Here is a 17,137-nt window from a genome sequence, read left to right as displayed (position 1 = left end):
TCATTCTTACCGCCGGATCAGCAACTACAACTATAAAGTAGTCTCTACAATAGTGAAGTAACTGCTATAATTATGCAATAGCTACTATAACTGTGAAATAACTGTTACAACTGTAAAGTAGCTGCTATAACGTTGTAGTAAATATTATGTAATAGCTGCTACAACTGTGAAGTAGCTACTACAATTGTGCAGTAGATACTACAACTGTGCGGTAGTTACTACAACAATGTAGTTGCTACAATTATAAATAGCTGCTACAACTTGCAGTAGTTGCTACGAATGTGCAGTAGCTGCTACACCGATAAAATAGCTGTTAAAACAGTACAGTAGCCGCTATTATGTAATAGCTGCTATAACAGTGATGTAGCCGCTACAACTGTGCAGTACAACTATGTAGTAGTTGCTATAACGTTATATCAACTATTATGTAGTAGCTGCTACAACTATGCAGTAAACGTTACAACGGTACAGTAGCTGCTACAACTGTACAGTAAGTGTTACAATGGTACTATAGCTGCTATAACATTGTAACAACTATAGTTACTATAACTATGTAGTAATTATTATAACAGTATAGTAGTTACTAAAACATAATAGTTGCATAATAACTATTATTACTGTATAATAACTACTACAACGTGTAACAGTTATTATATAATGGTATAGTAGTTGTTATAATATTATAGTAGTTACATCATTTTTAAAAATCAGTATCAGTATAATTATTGTATGTAATTATAGGAAAGAGAAAAGCGTTATTTATTTTAATTTAAGAAAAAAAAGAAAAAAAAATTTATTATATATAGATGAGAAAAAAATTATAAAAAAAAATAAATTTTAACTATATCAAATAGCTCATCTCAAATTTCGTGCTGCGCGCCTGCACAGTGCGCGACTGTACGCACGCAGCATATCAATCGACGTTTTTTTATTAGTTTTTAAATTTAAAAATAATTAAAAAATTTCACATTTCCTTATATAAATTTCTAATACATTAATATATCCCCATAACATATTACAATACTCAATAAATACTTAAATTAATTTTATTTTAATATTTTTTTTAAATCAAACACTATAACCTAATTGGAAAGCCTAAACCCTATAGGTAAAATCTAAAAAAAAAAATAACTTTAATACTACAATCAAAACCTGAACCCTAGAAATAAAATCATAAAAAAAAAATTTAATTATTTTTTAATTTAAAAATTAATAAAAAAAATAAAAAAATATTGATTGATATGTTACGTATGCACAGTCACATACTGTATAGACGCGCAGCATATCACTTTTTATATATATATATATATATATATATATAATATCCTGATGCGTTTATCAATAACTATTGATTCACATGGAGATTCGCGCGGTCTCCGTCTCTCTATCAGACCTCTGCGTCCAACAGCTGTCGCAGAGGAGAATCCTACTGTCTCTCTTACATGCCTTTATGTGATTGGATGCATGGCGGGTCCCAGTGTCAGCGAAGGACAAGTGTGGTACGGGAGGATAAATTGGGTTGATAACAAATATATATATATTTTTTCTGCTTTGTTGTCCGAATCTCTTTTCATGTTTGACGAACTGACTGCATCGAGACAACCGCCGATTTAACTAAATCGCCGCCAATCTTATCCGCTGCTAATTTTACACTGTCGACCGTCCATTTTCTGGATATTTAATCCAACGGCCGTCAACCCTTTGCCACTGTCAGAATCAAACTTAACTCGAATATTAATATTTTTATATTATTCGATTGATTGATTTACACTCCTAATCTGGATGTGAATGTGGATGTTGATGTAGATGTGGAATGTGGATTGATAGTTATTTGGGTCACTAGCCTAAATCTCTCACTCGGTTTTCAGCTTTTTAGCTCTTTGGATAGTTTAACTAGTGGATTAATTACAAATCTCAATAGCCCTTAATTTGATGAAACTTTAGGATGAAACATGTGCCATGTTGGATGGGTAAAAATCTATTCGTTGACTTTTCATAACTTATGACTAAATCAACATATATGCGGTAAAAATCCTATTTGGTGAGTGACTGTTCGCACTCGGACGTCTAGATCGAATCCAAACACATGGGGTGACATACATATTTTTTTAAATTTTTACTACTAGGGTACGGTTGGCTAGTGTTATCCTTAATAATTTTAATTGTTATGAACGAAAATTTTATTTAGTTTAAGTAATCGACGATTAATGAATAATGATTTATGTCCGACACATTAATAAAAGGAGTGTATAATCTGGAATTGAAAAAATTCGAAAAAATAAGATTTTTCTTGATTTCGAAGTTAACAAAATTTGTTGATAAAAAATATCCTCCGATATTTACACGTTGGGATAAAAATATCCTAGAAATTTTTATAACAAAAATTAGATTTTAAATTATAAAAATAAAAATATGTGATATTTTATTTAAAGATAAAGTTATATATATATATAAGTAAAAAAAATGTAAAGTTCAATAAAAGGAAAAAACTAATAATATGTATGGTTAGTTGTATAACGAAGAGTAATACAGGATAATATTCAATTAAGTTATATATTAAAATGTTATATAAATAAGTTTTTATTGTATTATTTAGGTTGAACTAAATAATATTATATTATGATTTTTATTCATAATGATTATTATACATGATAATTTGAAATAAAAACACCCTAGGATTTAGATTTTTTAATTGAGTTATAGTGCTTAAGTTAAAGTTTTTTAAGATTTTACCTTTAGGATTCATTCTTCCTAATTAAATTATAGTCTTCAAGTTAAAAGAAAATTTTAAAACCAAAAAAATTAGGCGTTTCCTTGATATAGTAATGTATTAATTGAGATGTATATTGAAGGAAATATTGATTTTTAAAAAACTCAAAAAAAAAATATAATCAGGTGTCTGGATTGAATCCAAGCGCCCCGACGCGTTGCAGAAAGCCGCGTAGGCAATTGTCATGCAGAGTATCAAAACTCATATATCTTAATATTTAATTAAGAATCTGGGTCATTTAATAACTAATTTTGGTGAAGTCAAAATGAAATTGTGTTAATGTCTTTTTTTTATTTCCACATTAAAAGTAATTTTAAGCCTTATTAGTAATTTTCTCTATTATTTTACACTATCACGATTCTCTTTAATCTCACATTTTAGAATTGACAGCACCGCGAGCGAAAAACTTCTATAAATATCTTAGGTCGTCAACATTAAAAAGCATATTTTTCTCGTGTTTTGGCTATGACCAAGTGTAGTATATATTTTTATCGTTTAATATATGATATTAAAAAATAAATTATTTTTTTATGAGGGAAAGTTCGTTACTCTCTCTATATATATTACCATAAATTTATTTATACCTTGGGTCAGCGACATTAGGAAGCATATCGTCTGCCCGTCCGAAGGTCACTTGTCCCGACCCAAATTATAATTTAGATGGGAAGATGAACGATCAATTATAATCGAATCATAACTATGATCCAACCACAATATAATTGTGAATCATTCTTTGGGCTATAAAAAATGGACCAAAAGCTCCGGTAAACCTAATTAGTGAATTATGGATCTCAATAGTCCTTAATTTGATGAAGCTTTAGAATGAAACATGTGCCATGTTGGATGGGTAAGAAAAGCAAAATTAACGATGCAATTAGATTAGTATATTTAGACATAGATTACGAAAAATCAACGAATAGATTTTTACCATATATATATTGGCCATTTTATTTTTAAGCAGAAGGCAATAAATAGCTAACTCATAGTAGTGTGTATATATATATATATATATATATATATATATTCACAATAAATTTTAAATTTGGAAGGCAAACTTATCTTCTCAAAAAATAAAATCGAATGGTGCATTTTTTTTTATTTTTTATTTGCATTTTTGAATTATTATACATACGTAAAATAATCTCCACTCTTGGTTACCTATCTCTCCGGAGATAATGTTAGCAAAGCAACCATCAACCCACGAGGCGCCACGTGTCACAACACAATACCACTCCCAACCTTTTATCTATGTCACAAAGGAAACAGGAGGCGGAAGAGGAACAGAGAGAAGCGTAAAGAGAGGCTCGAGATTAATGGCAGCCTCCATCATGTCTTCCTTGGCCTTGAAGCCTGCTCCAGCATCCCTCGAGAGGCTTCAAGTCAAGGGTATCCCTTCTCTTGTAGGGAGGCCATCTTCCTCATCTCCCTTCAAGGTCCAAGCGAGCGGCAAGAAGCTCAAGACTGACAAACCCTACGGTGCTTAATTAATCCTTTAACATCAATCTGATCACGTAGTTTTCTTTCTTTTTAGTGATTTCGAGTGCAAATTTTGCAGGGATTAATGGAGGAATGAATCTGTCTAATGGACTTGATGCATCTGGGAGAAAGCAAAAGGTATATATATATATAAGAAACTACAGAGAGCTGATTTTAAATCTGAAATTTCTGATCTTACATTGAATCTCGGTCCAGGGAAAGGGTGTTTACCAGTTCGTGGACAAGTACGGTGCAAACGTCGACGGCTACAGGTATTTTTCACTCTCGTCTTGTTCTTAATTTTATCCCTTTTTCCTTCGATCATGCGATTGTTTAATTCCAATTAATTGTGCAATCGCAGCCCGATCTTCAACACAGATGACTGGTCTCCCAGTGGCGACGTCTACGTCGGAGGCAAGTGAAAGTTCAAGGAGCTAGACAGTTAATTTTTAGATACGTTTTAGGTGAAGATCAGGAATCGAAGTTTATACGAACTGACCAATACCAATTGATTTGCAGGACAAACGGGGCTGTTGATCTGGGCGGTGACTCTCGCCGGAATTCTTGCCGGCGGGGCTCTGCTCGTCTACAACACCAGCGCTCTCTCCCAGTGAATACATATTTTCACTTCCCAGTCGACCACTGTATCGTCTATTGCTGTGGCAGATTAAAGGATCTCTCTCGTGTCTCCTTTGCTCAATATATTTTTAAAAGTTAAAGAAAATTTTAAATTGAAAAGGTTGAGTACTAGTTGATATTCATTGAAACTCAACTTGAATTTTATATGCAACAAAAAAATGCATATGATATAAATTATAATTTATTGTGGCATTTTAACTATATTATTCTATCATCCACCATTAATATTATAATTTTAATGAATATATCATTGAAACTCAACTTAAACTTTGTCCATACATATCATTTATGAATAGTTTATAATCTCAATTCAGGAATATTAATGAGTTGAACGCGTGTATATATATTTAAATTTATTTATTTAATTTAATAAATTATTTAAATCTATCCATTTAAGTAACGTTTTAAAACTGGATGTACATATAAAAAATGCATAAGTTTGACAATTGTCAACACGAGGGGAGTAAAACGTAATAAGTGGTCAGTAGCAACCGTTTAAATTGACTATGGACCCATAAGTTGGCCTGGTTAATTCAGAGTTACTGAAGAACACAGGCCCAAGATAAGAACAATAAGTAAAGTAGGGACTGCAACAATTCCTTCAGGATTTGGATTCTCCCATAATCTGTACCATCCAAACATTTTCTATAGGAAGAGATTCTATATTTTTATAGTCTAAGAGATGGCTACCGATGCGGCAGTAAGAAGGAGCCTATCTATTACGGATCAATAGTTATGATGGAGGTCAAAGTTAAGACGGTCAACGTGACCCAACTGTGTCGCCCGAGCGAGAGGGGGATACATAGGCTGATCAAAGGAATCGTTGTTCGGTCGAGCGTATGGAGGAAACAACGTCTAGTCAGCACGATCGGCAATAGACCAGACCGAGCGAGTCATCCGTCCATCTCGGGGTACGCCATTGATAGTGAATAATGAACCGATATAATAAAAGAGGAAAAACAGATACTTAATAAGGGGAAGAGAAAATAAAAAAAAACACTCTATCTATCATTGAATGCGGAGAAACCAAGACAAAGATGTATTCTGTCTGCAATTAATATCATTAAACAGGGGAATATGAAGAGTCATGCAGACATGTATAAAAGAGTATGATAGGTATGAAGAAAGACAAGATTAATCTGGGTCCCTAGTACTTTCACTTTCTCTTCTTCTTCCGTTTCTAACTTGAGTGTCGGAGGGTCAACACTAGGGGCCCCTTTCCTGGTTTGGTTTAGTTTTGCAAAGGAGCGAGGTCTTCATCTAGTTAGCAGAGCCGTTACATCCCCGACTTTCCAGCTTTACACTTTCAGACAAGAACATTTTGGCGCAGTCTGTGGGAAACGTAACTTGCATCCGAACGAGAAGATAGAAGACGCTAGATGAATCACAACGGTGACGCAGATGCAAGAAGAGCTCAACACGCTGATACAAGCCCGAGCAGCGAAGATAGTGGAACAACAACAACAACAACAGGCGATGGCTGAGCGCCAACAAGTATTATCCGAACGTCAAGCGCATGAGCTTGTAGCCTCCGCGACAGACTGCTAGGTTGAGAGAGGGGACCAAGACATTCGGGAACCAAACAAAAGACCGATCGACACTATGGGGAAGCCCCCCATGTGTCGGTCCCATTCCACCAAGCGTTGTTATGGACTCCAGCAGAAGAGAGGGCCCAAGTAGATAGAGACCGGGAATCTTCCTCGGATGAGGCACCCGCTCGAGACACAAGGAAAAGGAAGGTACCCAGAGAGGATGATTCGCCCGAATGGGTCAATCAATAGTTTTCAGAGGGGATTCAAAATGACGCCATGCCGAAGCATTACACCCTACTGACGATCGAGAAATATAATGGAGTGACCGACCCCGACGACCACTTGGCCAAGTTTGATAACACGACCACACTTCACCTGTAGACAGATAGGATGAAATGTCGAGTCTTCCTCACCACGTTATCTGGATCGACACAACGTTAGTTCAAACGGTTGCTGAGCGGCTCGATTCATAGCTTCAAGGTCTTTCGAATGACCTTCCTACACCACTTCGCTAGCAGTCGCCGCCACTAGAAGACGAGTGTGACTCTATTTTCACTAAAGAAGGGGCCCCGAGAGGAATTAAGAGCCTATATTCAGCGCTTCACTCAGGTGGCGATGGATATCTTGGCAGCCTCCTCGAATGTGTTAGTGAACACCTTCACCCAAGGGCTCACCGAAGGAGAGTTCTTCCGGTCGCTCCTTCGGAGGCCGCCGAGGGACTTTGGCCACCTACAAAAGAAAGCCAATGAGTAGATCAACGTGGAAGAAGCCCAGGCGTCAAGAAAGAAGGAGATGCCCATCGAGCACGCAGGAGCGTCTGAACGACGTCTGCCCAACAGTCATCAAACCCCAAGGGCCTCGCTCAAGAGGAGCCCCACTACACAAGCCCAGGACACATGCCATGCAGGATGTGGTGACCGCTCGTCCAAAGGCTGCAACAGGCAAGATATGGACGTCGATGTTCTGCTCCTTTCACCAGTCAGCGACGTACAATACCCGAGATTGCTACAACTTAGCAGCAAGCAGGCTAGCCCTATGGGGATATCGTCGTCGATCCCCATCACCTGATCGGCAACAAAGGCGCCGATCAACTGGCCATGGGAAGAAGACAAGACAACATTCGAACCATGCCACCATCGACCTCAATGTGGGAGCAGTCGTAGTCTTGCCCGAGTCTCTGCCAAGCGAAACAAACCGTCGGCACGAGATGAAGAGAACCGGAGTAACGCCGCTCGGGGAGACATAGGGATGATTGCCGGCAACCCGATCGGCAGAGATTCTAACCTAGCAAGGAAGTCGTACTCTCGGCGACTCGAGGTCTACGTTGTTGTCTGCAGTAAGGAGAGAGTTGAAGGACCTGAAATCAGCTTCGGCCCAAGAGATTTAGAGGGAGTGGAAACTCCTCACAATGACGTACTGATAATCCGAGTGGTAATCGCCAATTATACAATCCATCGAACTTTTGTTGATAGAGGGAGCTCGGTGAACATCATATTCAAGAAGGTGTTTGATCAGCTACAAATTGACTGGGGTGAGTTGCTGCAGTGACGACCCCACTCTACTGATTCACGGGTAATGAAGTATTACCGATCGAACAGAGTAAGTTGTCCATCTCACTTGGAGAAGTGCCCCTGAAGAGGACAAGGACCACAAAATTCATCGTGGTAGACACGCCTTCGACCTACAACATCATTTTGGGTTGACCGGTGCTCAATGAGTTCCGAGCAATGGGGTCCACTTATTGCCAGAAGATCAAATTCCCGGTGGATGATAAAGTAGGGAAAGTCAGAGGAGACTGGTTGGCCGCTCGACAATGCTATGTCGAGATGTTCAAGTCTGAAGTAAGATCCACTTTGAAAAACTCGCGCTTGGAGGTGAACGTCATCATTAAGAAGGCCCCTATGATGGTTTATGAAGAAAAGGAATGTCCAGATTCACCTGAGCTGGTCGGATACAACCACCTTCATTGTCGCCGATCTGGAGAGTGAGAGAAAGGTGGAACTGTCCGCCTACCTCAGGCGGAATCATGATGTGTTCACCTGGTCGACCCACGAGATCCACGGAATCTTGCCGAGCATCGCCCAGCACGAGCTCCACGGAATCTCGCCGAAAGAAAGGTGGAACTGTCCGCCTGCCTCAAGACCGTGAAGCTGCGGAAAAGGGACTTTAGCGCGGAGCATAACCTGATCATCCGGGCATAAATAGAGAAATTACTGGAGGCCAGTCACATTTGGGAAGTCCAGTTCCCGAGCTGGCTCGCTAATGTCGTGCTAGTCTCCAAGCAGGGCTACAAATGGTGGGTGTGCATCAACTTCCGTGACTTGAATAAGGTGTGCCCAAAAGATTTCTATCCACTGCCCCGGAAAGACCAAATGGTGGACTCTATGGCGGGCTGCGATCTAATATGCATGCTAGACGCATATCAAGGCTACAACCAAGTGTCGCTGGCCAAAGAAGATCAGGAAAACGTTAGCTTTATCACGGTCGACGAAACGTTCTGCTACAACTTCATGCCGTTTGGACTGAAGAACGCCATCGTCACCTACCAAAGGCTCATGAACAAGTGTTTCGGAAGCAGATCGACCGTAACTTTGAGGTATATGTTGACGATATATTAATAAAATCAGTTTGAGCTACTGATCTGTGTACAGATATCAAAGAAACATGCCGAACCTTGAGGACATATGGGATGAAGCTGAACCCGAGCAAGTGTCTGTTTGGCGCTAAGAGTGGACGCTTTTTCGGATACATTGTTACAAAACGAGGGATCGAGGCGAATCCGAGCAAAATAAAGGCAGCTTGAAAGAGGCCCAACGGCTGGTCGGACGGATCACAACATTGTCCAGATTCATATCCAAGTCATCTGATCCGAGTCTGTCGTTCTTCAAGGTGCTGTATTGAGAGACAAGATTTCAATGGCACACGGAGTGCAATCAGGCGTTGGAAGAGCTCAAGGAGTATCGTAACTCCTTGCCTGTGTTAGCTAAGCCGAGCGCCGGGGAGTCGCTTTAGATTTATCTGTCGTCCACCGAGTATGCGGTCGGCTCAGCATTAGTCAAGCAGAACGTCCATGAATAACAACTCGTGTACTTTTTAAGCCATATATTGAAAGACACTGAATCCCGCTACACTGGTCTAGAAAAATTAGCTTACGCTTTGGTGCATGCCGCTCGGAGACTCCGCCCGTACTTTCTCGCTCATCCAATCATCGTCATGACCAACAGTACCCTGGGAAGAGTCCTCAACCTAGAGGCGTCCTGACAACTAATCAAATATACAATCAAACTAAGCGAGTTTAATATTCAATATCAATCCCGAACGACTATCAAAGCGCAGGTCTTGGCTGATTTTGTCACAAAAGTCCAGAACGCTGAGCCAGCAGCAACTTGGAGAATATATGTCGATGGTTTGTCCACTCGACAAGGCACCAGGATCAGCATTCTGCTCATTTCACCATGGGAAGACCGGATGTAACTTTCCATTTGGCTGGATTATTGGGCCACCAACAACGAAGCCGAGTATAAAGTTTTGATAGTCGGCTTACAGGCAGCGTGACATGTCAGAGCCACAAAAGTCCTCATTCACTCGGGCTCTCAGTTAGCCGCCCAACAGCTATCAGGGACGTTCGAGATTAGTAACTCCTGACTCAGGTTATATGCAGAAGCTTTGAGAAGATGAAGGCAAATTTTCAAGAGGTCACTTTACAAAAGATCCCCCGATCAGAAAATCAAGCAGCAGATGAACTAGCTAAGTTAGCTAGTTCATTATCACCAGTTGTGATCAGTCGGCTGATCAAGCATGTCTCATTAGTGGCGCACATTGACCGGATGGAGGGAGTGATCTTCTCGAGTGACTGGAGAACACCGCTGATTGAATTCCTCCGATCGAGTAGAACTCCGGTCGACCAGGAGACAACGCGATATTAAAGAAGAGAGTCGGCGGTTCACCTTGGTCGGGATATCAGCTGTATAAAAGAGCCTTCTCTAGACCCTTGCTCAAGTGCGTTGGATCAGAGGACGCGGAGTACATCGTGCAGGAAGTGCACCAAGACTCCTATGGAAACAATCGAGCGGTCGTTCGTTAGCTCAAAATATTCTCCTGGCCAGATATTTTTAACCAAACCTCCAAGAGAATGCCGCTCGGATAGTAGTCATATGCTTGTCCTGCCAAAAAGTATCATAACATCCTGTACTGACCGATTGAGGAGATGAAGACATTCACGGTGTCCTGCCCATTTGACTAATGAGACATGGACATTGTGGGACTGTTTCACATGGCGCATGGTCAGCGGAGATTCCTGCTTATCGTGGTAGACTACTTTTCAATGTGAGTGGAGGCCGAGCCACTGGCAAAGATAAGTGAGCAGATGATCATCAAATTCATTTGATAGAACATCTTGTGTCGATTCAGCATCCCGCACCGGCTCATCTCGGATAATGGGAGGCAATTCACGGGTCGGAGGTTTAGGGAGTGGTGCGAAGGTTATGACATCTAGTAGGTCTTCACCTCAGTAGCCTATCCCCAGAGCAACGGCCAGGCGGAAGTCCCAAACCGGGAGATCCTTAGAGGCTTACGAGATCGGCTCGACCACGTTGGGTGCAACTAGGTCAACAAGCTCCCGAGTGTCTTGTGGGCACTTCGTACGACTCCAAAGGCGACCGGCGTAACACTATTCCAGCTGGTGTATGGAGGAGAAGCGGTGGTCCCCGTGGAGATTGCAGTAGAATCCGACCAAGTGCGACTCTACAACGAGGGAAACACCAAGCGGAGGTTAATGGAGCTCGACTTATAAGTGGATGAAGCACGGGATAAAGCTGTCGTTTGACTAATGACATATTGGTAGCGGATGAAGCAAAACTATAACCGGAGGGTGATCTCGAGATCGTTCCAGGTCATCAATCTGGTCTGGAAGAGAATCAAGCCGATTGGGGATGTCACCAAGCTCGAGGCGCCATGGGTGAGATCCTACAATGTCATACAGAAACTCCACTTGGGGGCCTACTACTTGGAAGATAAAGACGGAAGATGGCTCGAGCGACCATGGAGCGTGAATCATCTCTAACCCTACAGGGCTAGGTGAGAGGTGTGTGAGCAAATATAAATGTACTTGTGTATATGCCTTATGGATGCAGGATAGACATGAATAAACAACTAAAGTTTTCCAGACTCTTAAGTCGATTAGCCAACTTAAAAGTTGAGGGGCGACCCTAAACCATTATCGTCATCAACGGTCGAGCGGCGACCTTAAACCCTTATTGCCATCAATGTTCAAGCGACGACCTTAAACCCTAATCTTCACCAACGGTCGAGCGGTAACCTTAAACACTTGTCGTCACAACAGTCAAGCGACGATGTTAAACCCTTGTTGTCACCAACGATCGAGTGCGCGACTTTAAACCCTTGTTGCCATCAGCGGTCGAGCAGTGACCTTAAATCTCAGTCTTCACTAGCAGTCGAGTGGCGACCTTAAACCCTTGTCGTCACTAATGGTCGAGTGGCGACCTTAATGTTGGTTGCTACTCGGAAAACCTAGAGGTTCCACTGTACAAAAATTTTGTACAAAGGTCTGAACCTTTCCCTAGCTACCATGTGTTCTTTTAAATTAAATTTTGGATCGCCTGCGGAACTTAACACGTTTGATCCAAAACTTAATCTATTTGTTCTTTAAGGTTTAGACTTGGATCTCCTGTCGAACTTAACACGTTTGATCCAAATCACCTAAGTTATTAATTCCATTAAATATTAATTTCCATAATTGGTTCCCAGTACTGACGTGGCGAGGCACATGGCCTTCTTGGATATGGGAACAACCACCACTGACTAGACAAAACCTTTTATGGAAAGCTAATATTTAATTTCCTAAAATAACTTTAGGTCAACCAAAAAGAACAATCAAATCACAAGGAAAAGAAAAATAAAAGAACACAACTTCGAAAAACATATTCGAAATACTAGAATCGTAAGCCTCTTGTATTTGGTATTATTTCCATAAATAACTAGCATGATGCGGAAAGGATAAATTACTAGTTATACCTTCTAAAAAGACCTCTTGATCTTCTACCGTATTCCTCTTCTAACCTCAGACGTTGTGTGGGCAACGATCTTCTGAGATGAGAACCACCAAGCACCTTCTTCTTCCTTCTAGGTTTCGGCCACCACAATTCTCCAAGAGAAGTAGAGGTCCGGCCACCACCACCAAGCTCCAAGGGATGCAAGAAACAAAACCTCTTTTCTCTCCTTCTTTTCCTAGCTAGAACCGGCCACCATCAAGAGCTCCAAGAGGGGTTGCTGCTGGCCACAAGAAGAAGAGAAGAGGGAGAAGCTAGGACCGGCCACCAAGGAGGAAAAGAGAGGAGAAGAATAATAGAGTCGTTTTTTCCATAAAGGCACCTCTACCCCCTCTTTTATAATCCTTGGTCTTGGCAAATAAGGAAATTTTAATAAAAACTTCCTTAATTCTTTTGCCATGAAAAAGAAAAATTATTTTAATTAAAAAACAATTTTCTTCTTTTAATAATAATGGCCGATCACTTTCTCCAAAACAAGGAAAATTTAATTCACACAAGAATTAAAACTTCCTAATTTGTTTCTAGAAATTTATAAAAAATTTTCCAATAATTTTTATCCCTTCATGATTGGTTAATAAAAAGGAAATTTTATAAATTAAAATTCTTCTTCTAAACATGTGGATAATTTCCAAAAGGAAAGTTATCTCTAAAAATTAAAATCTCTTTTCAATCTACAAATAAGGAAAGATATCAAATCTTTTCTTAATCTTTTGTAGAAACTAATAAAAGAGAATATTTAATTTTAAACATCTCTTTTAAATTATTATCATGGTCAAAAAGGAAAGTTTTCTTAAAATAAAATCTCCTTTCAATCTACAAATAAGGAAAGATTTCAAATCTTTTCTTAATCTTTTGTAGAAAGCTTTAAAAGGAAAGATTTAATTTTTAAACTCTCTTTTAAAACTATGATATCCACATAAGAAATAATTTTAATAAAATTCCTTTTTAATATGATGTGGCCGGCCACCTAAACTTGGGCTCCAAGCTATTGGCCAGCCACCTTAAGGCCAACCTTTAGGCTTGGCCGGCCCTAAGCTTGAGCTTCAAGCTTAGCTTGGCTGGCCCCTATTGGTTGGGTAAGAAGGTGGGTATGTGGTGGGTATAAATCTCTATATACAAGAGGCTACGATAGGGACCGAGAGGAGGAATTGGTTTTGGTCTCCCGATGAAATTAAGCTTCCCGTGTTCGCCCCGAACACACAACTTAATTCCATCAATAATAATTCATTCCACTAAAGAACTATTATTGAACTACCGCACCAATCCCAAATTACATTTTGGGCTCCTTCTTATTATGAGTGTGTTAGTCTCCCTGTGTTTAAGATGTCAAATGTCCACTAATTAAGCGAGTTACTGACAACTCATTTAATTAATATCTTAGTCCAAGAGTAGTACCACTCAACCTTATCGTCATGTCGGACTAAGTCCACCTGCAGGGTTTAACATGACAATCCTTATGAGCTCCTCTTGAGGACATTCTCAACCTAGATCACTAGGACACAGTTTCCTTCTATAATCAACAATACACACTATAAGTGATATCATTTCCCAACTTATCGGGCTTATTGATTCATCGAACTAAATCTCACCCATTGATAAATTAAAGAAATAAATATCAAATATATGTGCTTGTTATTATATTAGGATTAAGAGCACACACTTCCATAATAACTGAGGTCTTTGTTTCTTTATAAAGTCAGTATAAAAGAAACGACCTCTAATGGTCCTACTCAACACTCTAAGTGTACTAGTGTAATTATATAGTTAAGATAAACTAATACCTAATTACACTACGACCTTCTAATGGTTTGTTCCTTTCCATTATGGTCGTGAGCTACTGTTTATAATTTATAAGGTACTGATAACATGATCCTATGCGTGTGACACCACACACCATGTTATCTACAATATAAATTAATTGAACAACTTCATTTATCATAAATGTAGACATTTGACCAATGTGATTCTTATTTCTAGATAAATGTTTATACCAAAAGCTAGGCTTTTAGTATACACTCTAACAATCTCCCACTTATACTAAAAGACTAAGCTGCCATATCTGCTGCCATACATTTGATTCCCAACCCTTCAACATGTCCATCAAAAGCTCTCGCCTTAAGGACCTTAGTGAAAAGATCTATAGGTTATCATCTGATGCATTCTAGGCAGCAACAACTTCTCCTCGTTTATACGATTTCTCGTATTGGGTGGTACTTGCGCTCTATTGTGTTTACTTGCCTTTATAGACTTATGGTTTCTTCGAGTTTGCTACTGCACCAATATTATTACAATAAATTGTAATAATCTTTGGACAAACCAGAAATCATATCTAAGTCTATCTTGAGGTAATTAAGTCATTCAACTTTTATGGTTTCCTCAGAGGCTTGCCATATACTAAGCTTCTATGGTGGAGTCCAAAAAACACCTATGCTTATCACTCTTCCATAGTTATGACTTTACCTCCTAAAGTAAACACAAAACCCCGAGGTTGACTTACTATTGTCCCTTTCCGATTGGATGTTAAAATCCATGCAACCCACAGGGAACAAATTATCTGCATTATAAGCTAGCATATAATCTCTAGTGCCTCTAAGGTACTTCAATATATGCTTTACCGCAGATCAATGTCCTTGTCCAGAGTTGCTTTGATATCTACTAACTATGCCCACGGCAAAATAGATATCCAGTCTCGTACACAGCATTGCATACATTAGGCTTCCCACAGCCGAAGCATAAGGAACTGCCTTTATGTTCTTTATCTCCTTTGATGTCTACGGAGACATTTCTTTAGATAAAGTTACTCCATGCTAAAAAAGTAAGAAACCTTTCTTGGAGTTTTGCACGCTTAAAACGAGCAAGGATTTTTTTGATATATGAAGCTTGGGATAAGTAAAATATTCTTTTCTTGCGATCCCTTATTACTTTGATCTCAAGAATATACATTCTCCCAAGTCCTTCATATCGAATTGCTTTGGACAACCATACCCTTACTTCTGACAACATTTTGATATTGTTTCCAACTACCAAAAATGTTTTCTACGTATAGTACAAGAAATACCACCACGCTTCCATCACACCTTTTGTATACACAAGACTTATCCGGTTACTAAATAAATCCAAAGGTCTGGATTACTTTGATAAACCGGATGTTCCAAGACCTTAAAGCTTTGCCTCAGTCCATAGACTGATTGAGCTTGCACACAAGATGCTCTTTGCCCTTTGTAATGAACCCTTCTGGTTGCTTTATATGGATGCTTTCTTCAAGACTTCCATTAAGGAAGGCTGTCTTGACATCCACTTGCTAAAAAGAAACTGGATAGACTTTAGCATGACTACCGATAAAAGGTTTCCCTTTTTTCAACAAGCTTGCTTTGAAAGTATACACTTTCCCGTCTGTCCTTCCTTTTTTTATTGTAGACCTATTTAACACCCAATGACTTTTACACCATCTGGTGGTTCTACAAGCTTCCAGATTTTATTAGAATACATATATTCTAATTCTGTTATTCATTACTCTTTGCCAAGATGCTACATCTTTATCTTGGAGTGCTTCATCATATGTCCGGGATCAGGCTCATGTTCATTTGGGATCAAGTCCAAAGACTCTCCCAAAACATGAATCTCTTAGGTTGCTTGACAACCCTCCCACTACGATGAGACACTATCTGTAATTGTGTATCATTTATGATACGTGTTGCAGTTTCTTGTGATATTTCATCTTGTACAGTTGGTACTAGATTAGACATGTCCTTTTATTATTTCCTTAAGAACAAATTTATTTATGGGCACGTGGTTTATTACATAGTCCTATTCTAAAAATCGGTCATTGATAATGACCTTCTGATTTTTAAGACTATAAACCTACTTTTGTTCCTCTAGGATAACTCACAAACAAGTGTACTCCTGCCCAACTTATCAGTGTCTCTCATGTGCTAGACCACCCAAATCCGAATATACTTTAGACTAGGCTTATGCCCATTCTGCAATTCTATGGGAGTAGAGAGTTCTGACTTTAGAAGGTATTATGTTCACTTCTGTTTCTAGTGTATATTCTTAAAACAAATTTGGTAATAACTCATCATCGATCTAATTATTCCATAAGAGCCTTATACTTCTTTCTACTACACCATTCTGTTGGGGTGTACCAGGTGCAGTTAGTTAGGATTGAGTCCCGACTTCTGATAAGTGACTCCCAAATTATCCCAAGAGGTACTTGCCACTACGATCTTACCATAGTGACTTAATACTTTAACATTTCTCCACATCAGCCTTGTACTCTTTGAACTAATCAAAGTACTTAGTCTTGCGGCACATTAAGTAAATGTATTTGTATCTTGAATAGTTATCTATAAAATAGATGAAATATTCGATACTACCTCTTGCCTGGATAGTCATAGGATCACATAAATCAGAATGAACCAATTCCAACATATCTTTGGCTCCATCCCCTTAGACTTAAAAGCTTCTTGGTTATTTTTCCTTCCAAGTAAGACTCGCAGGTTGGAAAGATTTCCACTACTAATGAACCCAAAAGTTCATCAGCTACCAATGAATCCTACTCAAGTTAATATAACCTAGCCTTAGATGCCAAAGATATATTGGTTCATTTCCGAAGGTTGCTTCCTCTTAAATTAGAAGATGTGTTATTAATT

The 17,137-nt window shown here is 39.2% G+C and overlaps 1 protein-coding gene across 1 annotated transcript; it reads left to right on the top strand.

Annotated features, from left to right (window-relative positions):
- Window positions 1-4,028: 4,028 nt before the first annotated feature.
- LOC121968649 (photosystem II 10 kDa polypeptide, chloroplastic-like) lies at window positions 4,029-5,013 on the top strand. Its single transcript, XM_042518956.1, has 5 exons — window positions 4,029-4,246; window positions 4,326-4,384; window positions 4,463-4,518; window positions 4,608-4,660; window positions 4,766-5,013. The coding sequence occupies exons 1-5, from the start codon at window positions 4,084-4,086 to the stop codon at window positions 4,858-4,860; spliced, it is 426 nt and encodes a 141-aa protein (XP_042374890.1). The 5' UTR covers window positions 4,029-4,083; the 3' UTR covers window positions 4,861-5,013.
- Window positions 5,014-17,137: the final 12,124 nt, after the last annotated feature.

The sequence above is a fragment of the Zingiber officinale genome, chromosome 3B, assembly GCF_018446385.1.
Source record: "Zingiber officinale cultivar Zhangliang chromosome 3B, Zo_v1.1, whole genome shotgun sequence".
NCBI classification, from domain to species: Eukaryota; Viridiplantae; Streptophyta; class Magnoliopsida; order Zingiberales; family Zingiberaceae; genus Zingiber; species Zingiber officinale.
This window is presented reverse-complemented; position numbering and strand designations above follow the sequence as displayed.

Coding starts and splice junctions, on each gene's coding strand:
- LOC121968649 (XM_042518956.1), top strand. CDS start 4,084: ATGGCAGCCTCCATCATGTCTTCCTTGGCCTTGAAGCCTGCTCCAGCA. Junction 4,247..4,325: donor CAAGACTGACAAACCCTACG/GTGCTTAATTAA, acceptor CAAATTTTGCAG/GGATTAATGGAGGAATGAAT. Junction 4,519..4,607: donor GCAAACGTCGACGGCTACAG/GTATTTTTCACT, acceptor GTGCAATCGCAG/CCCGATCTTCAACACAGATG.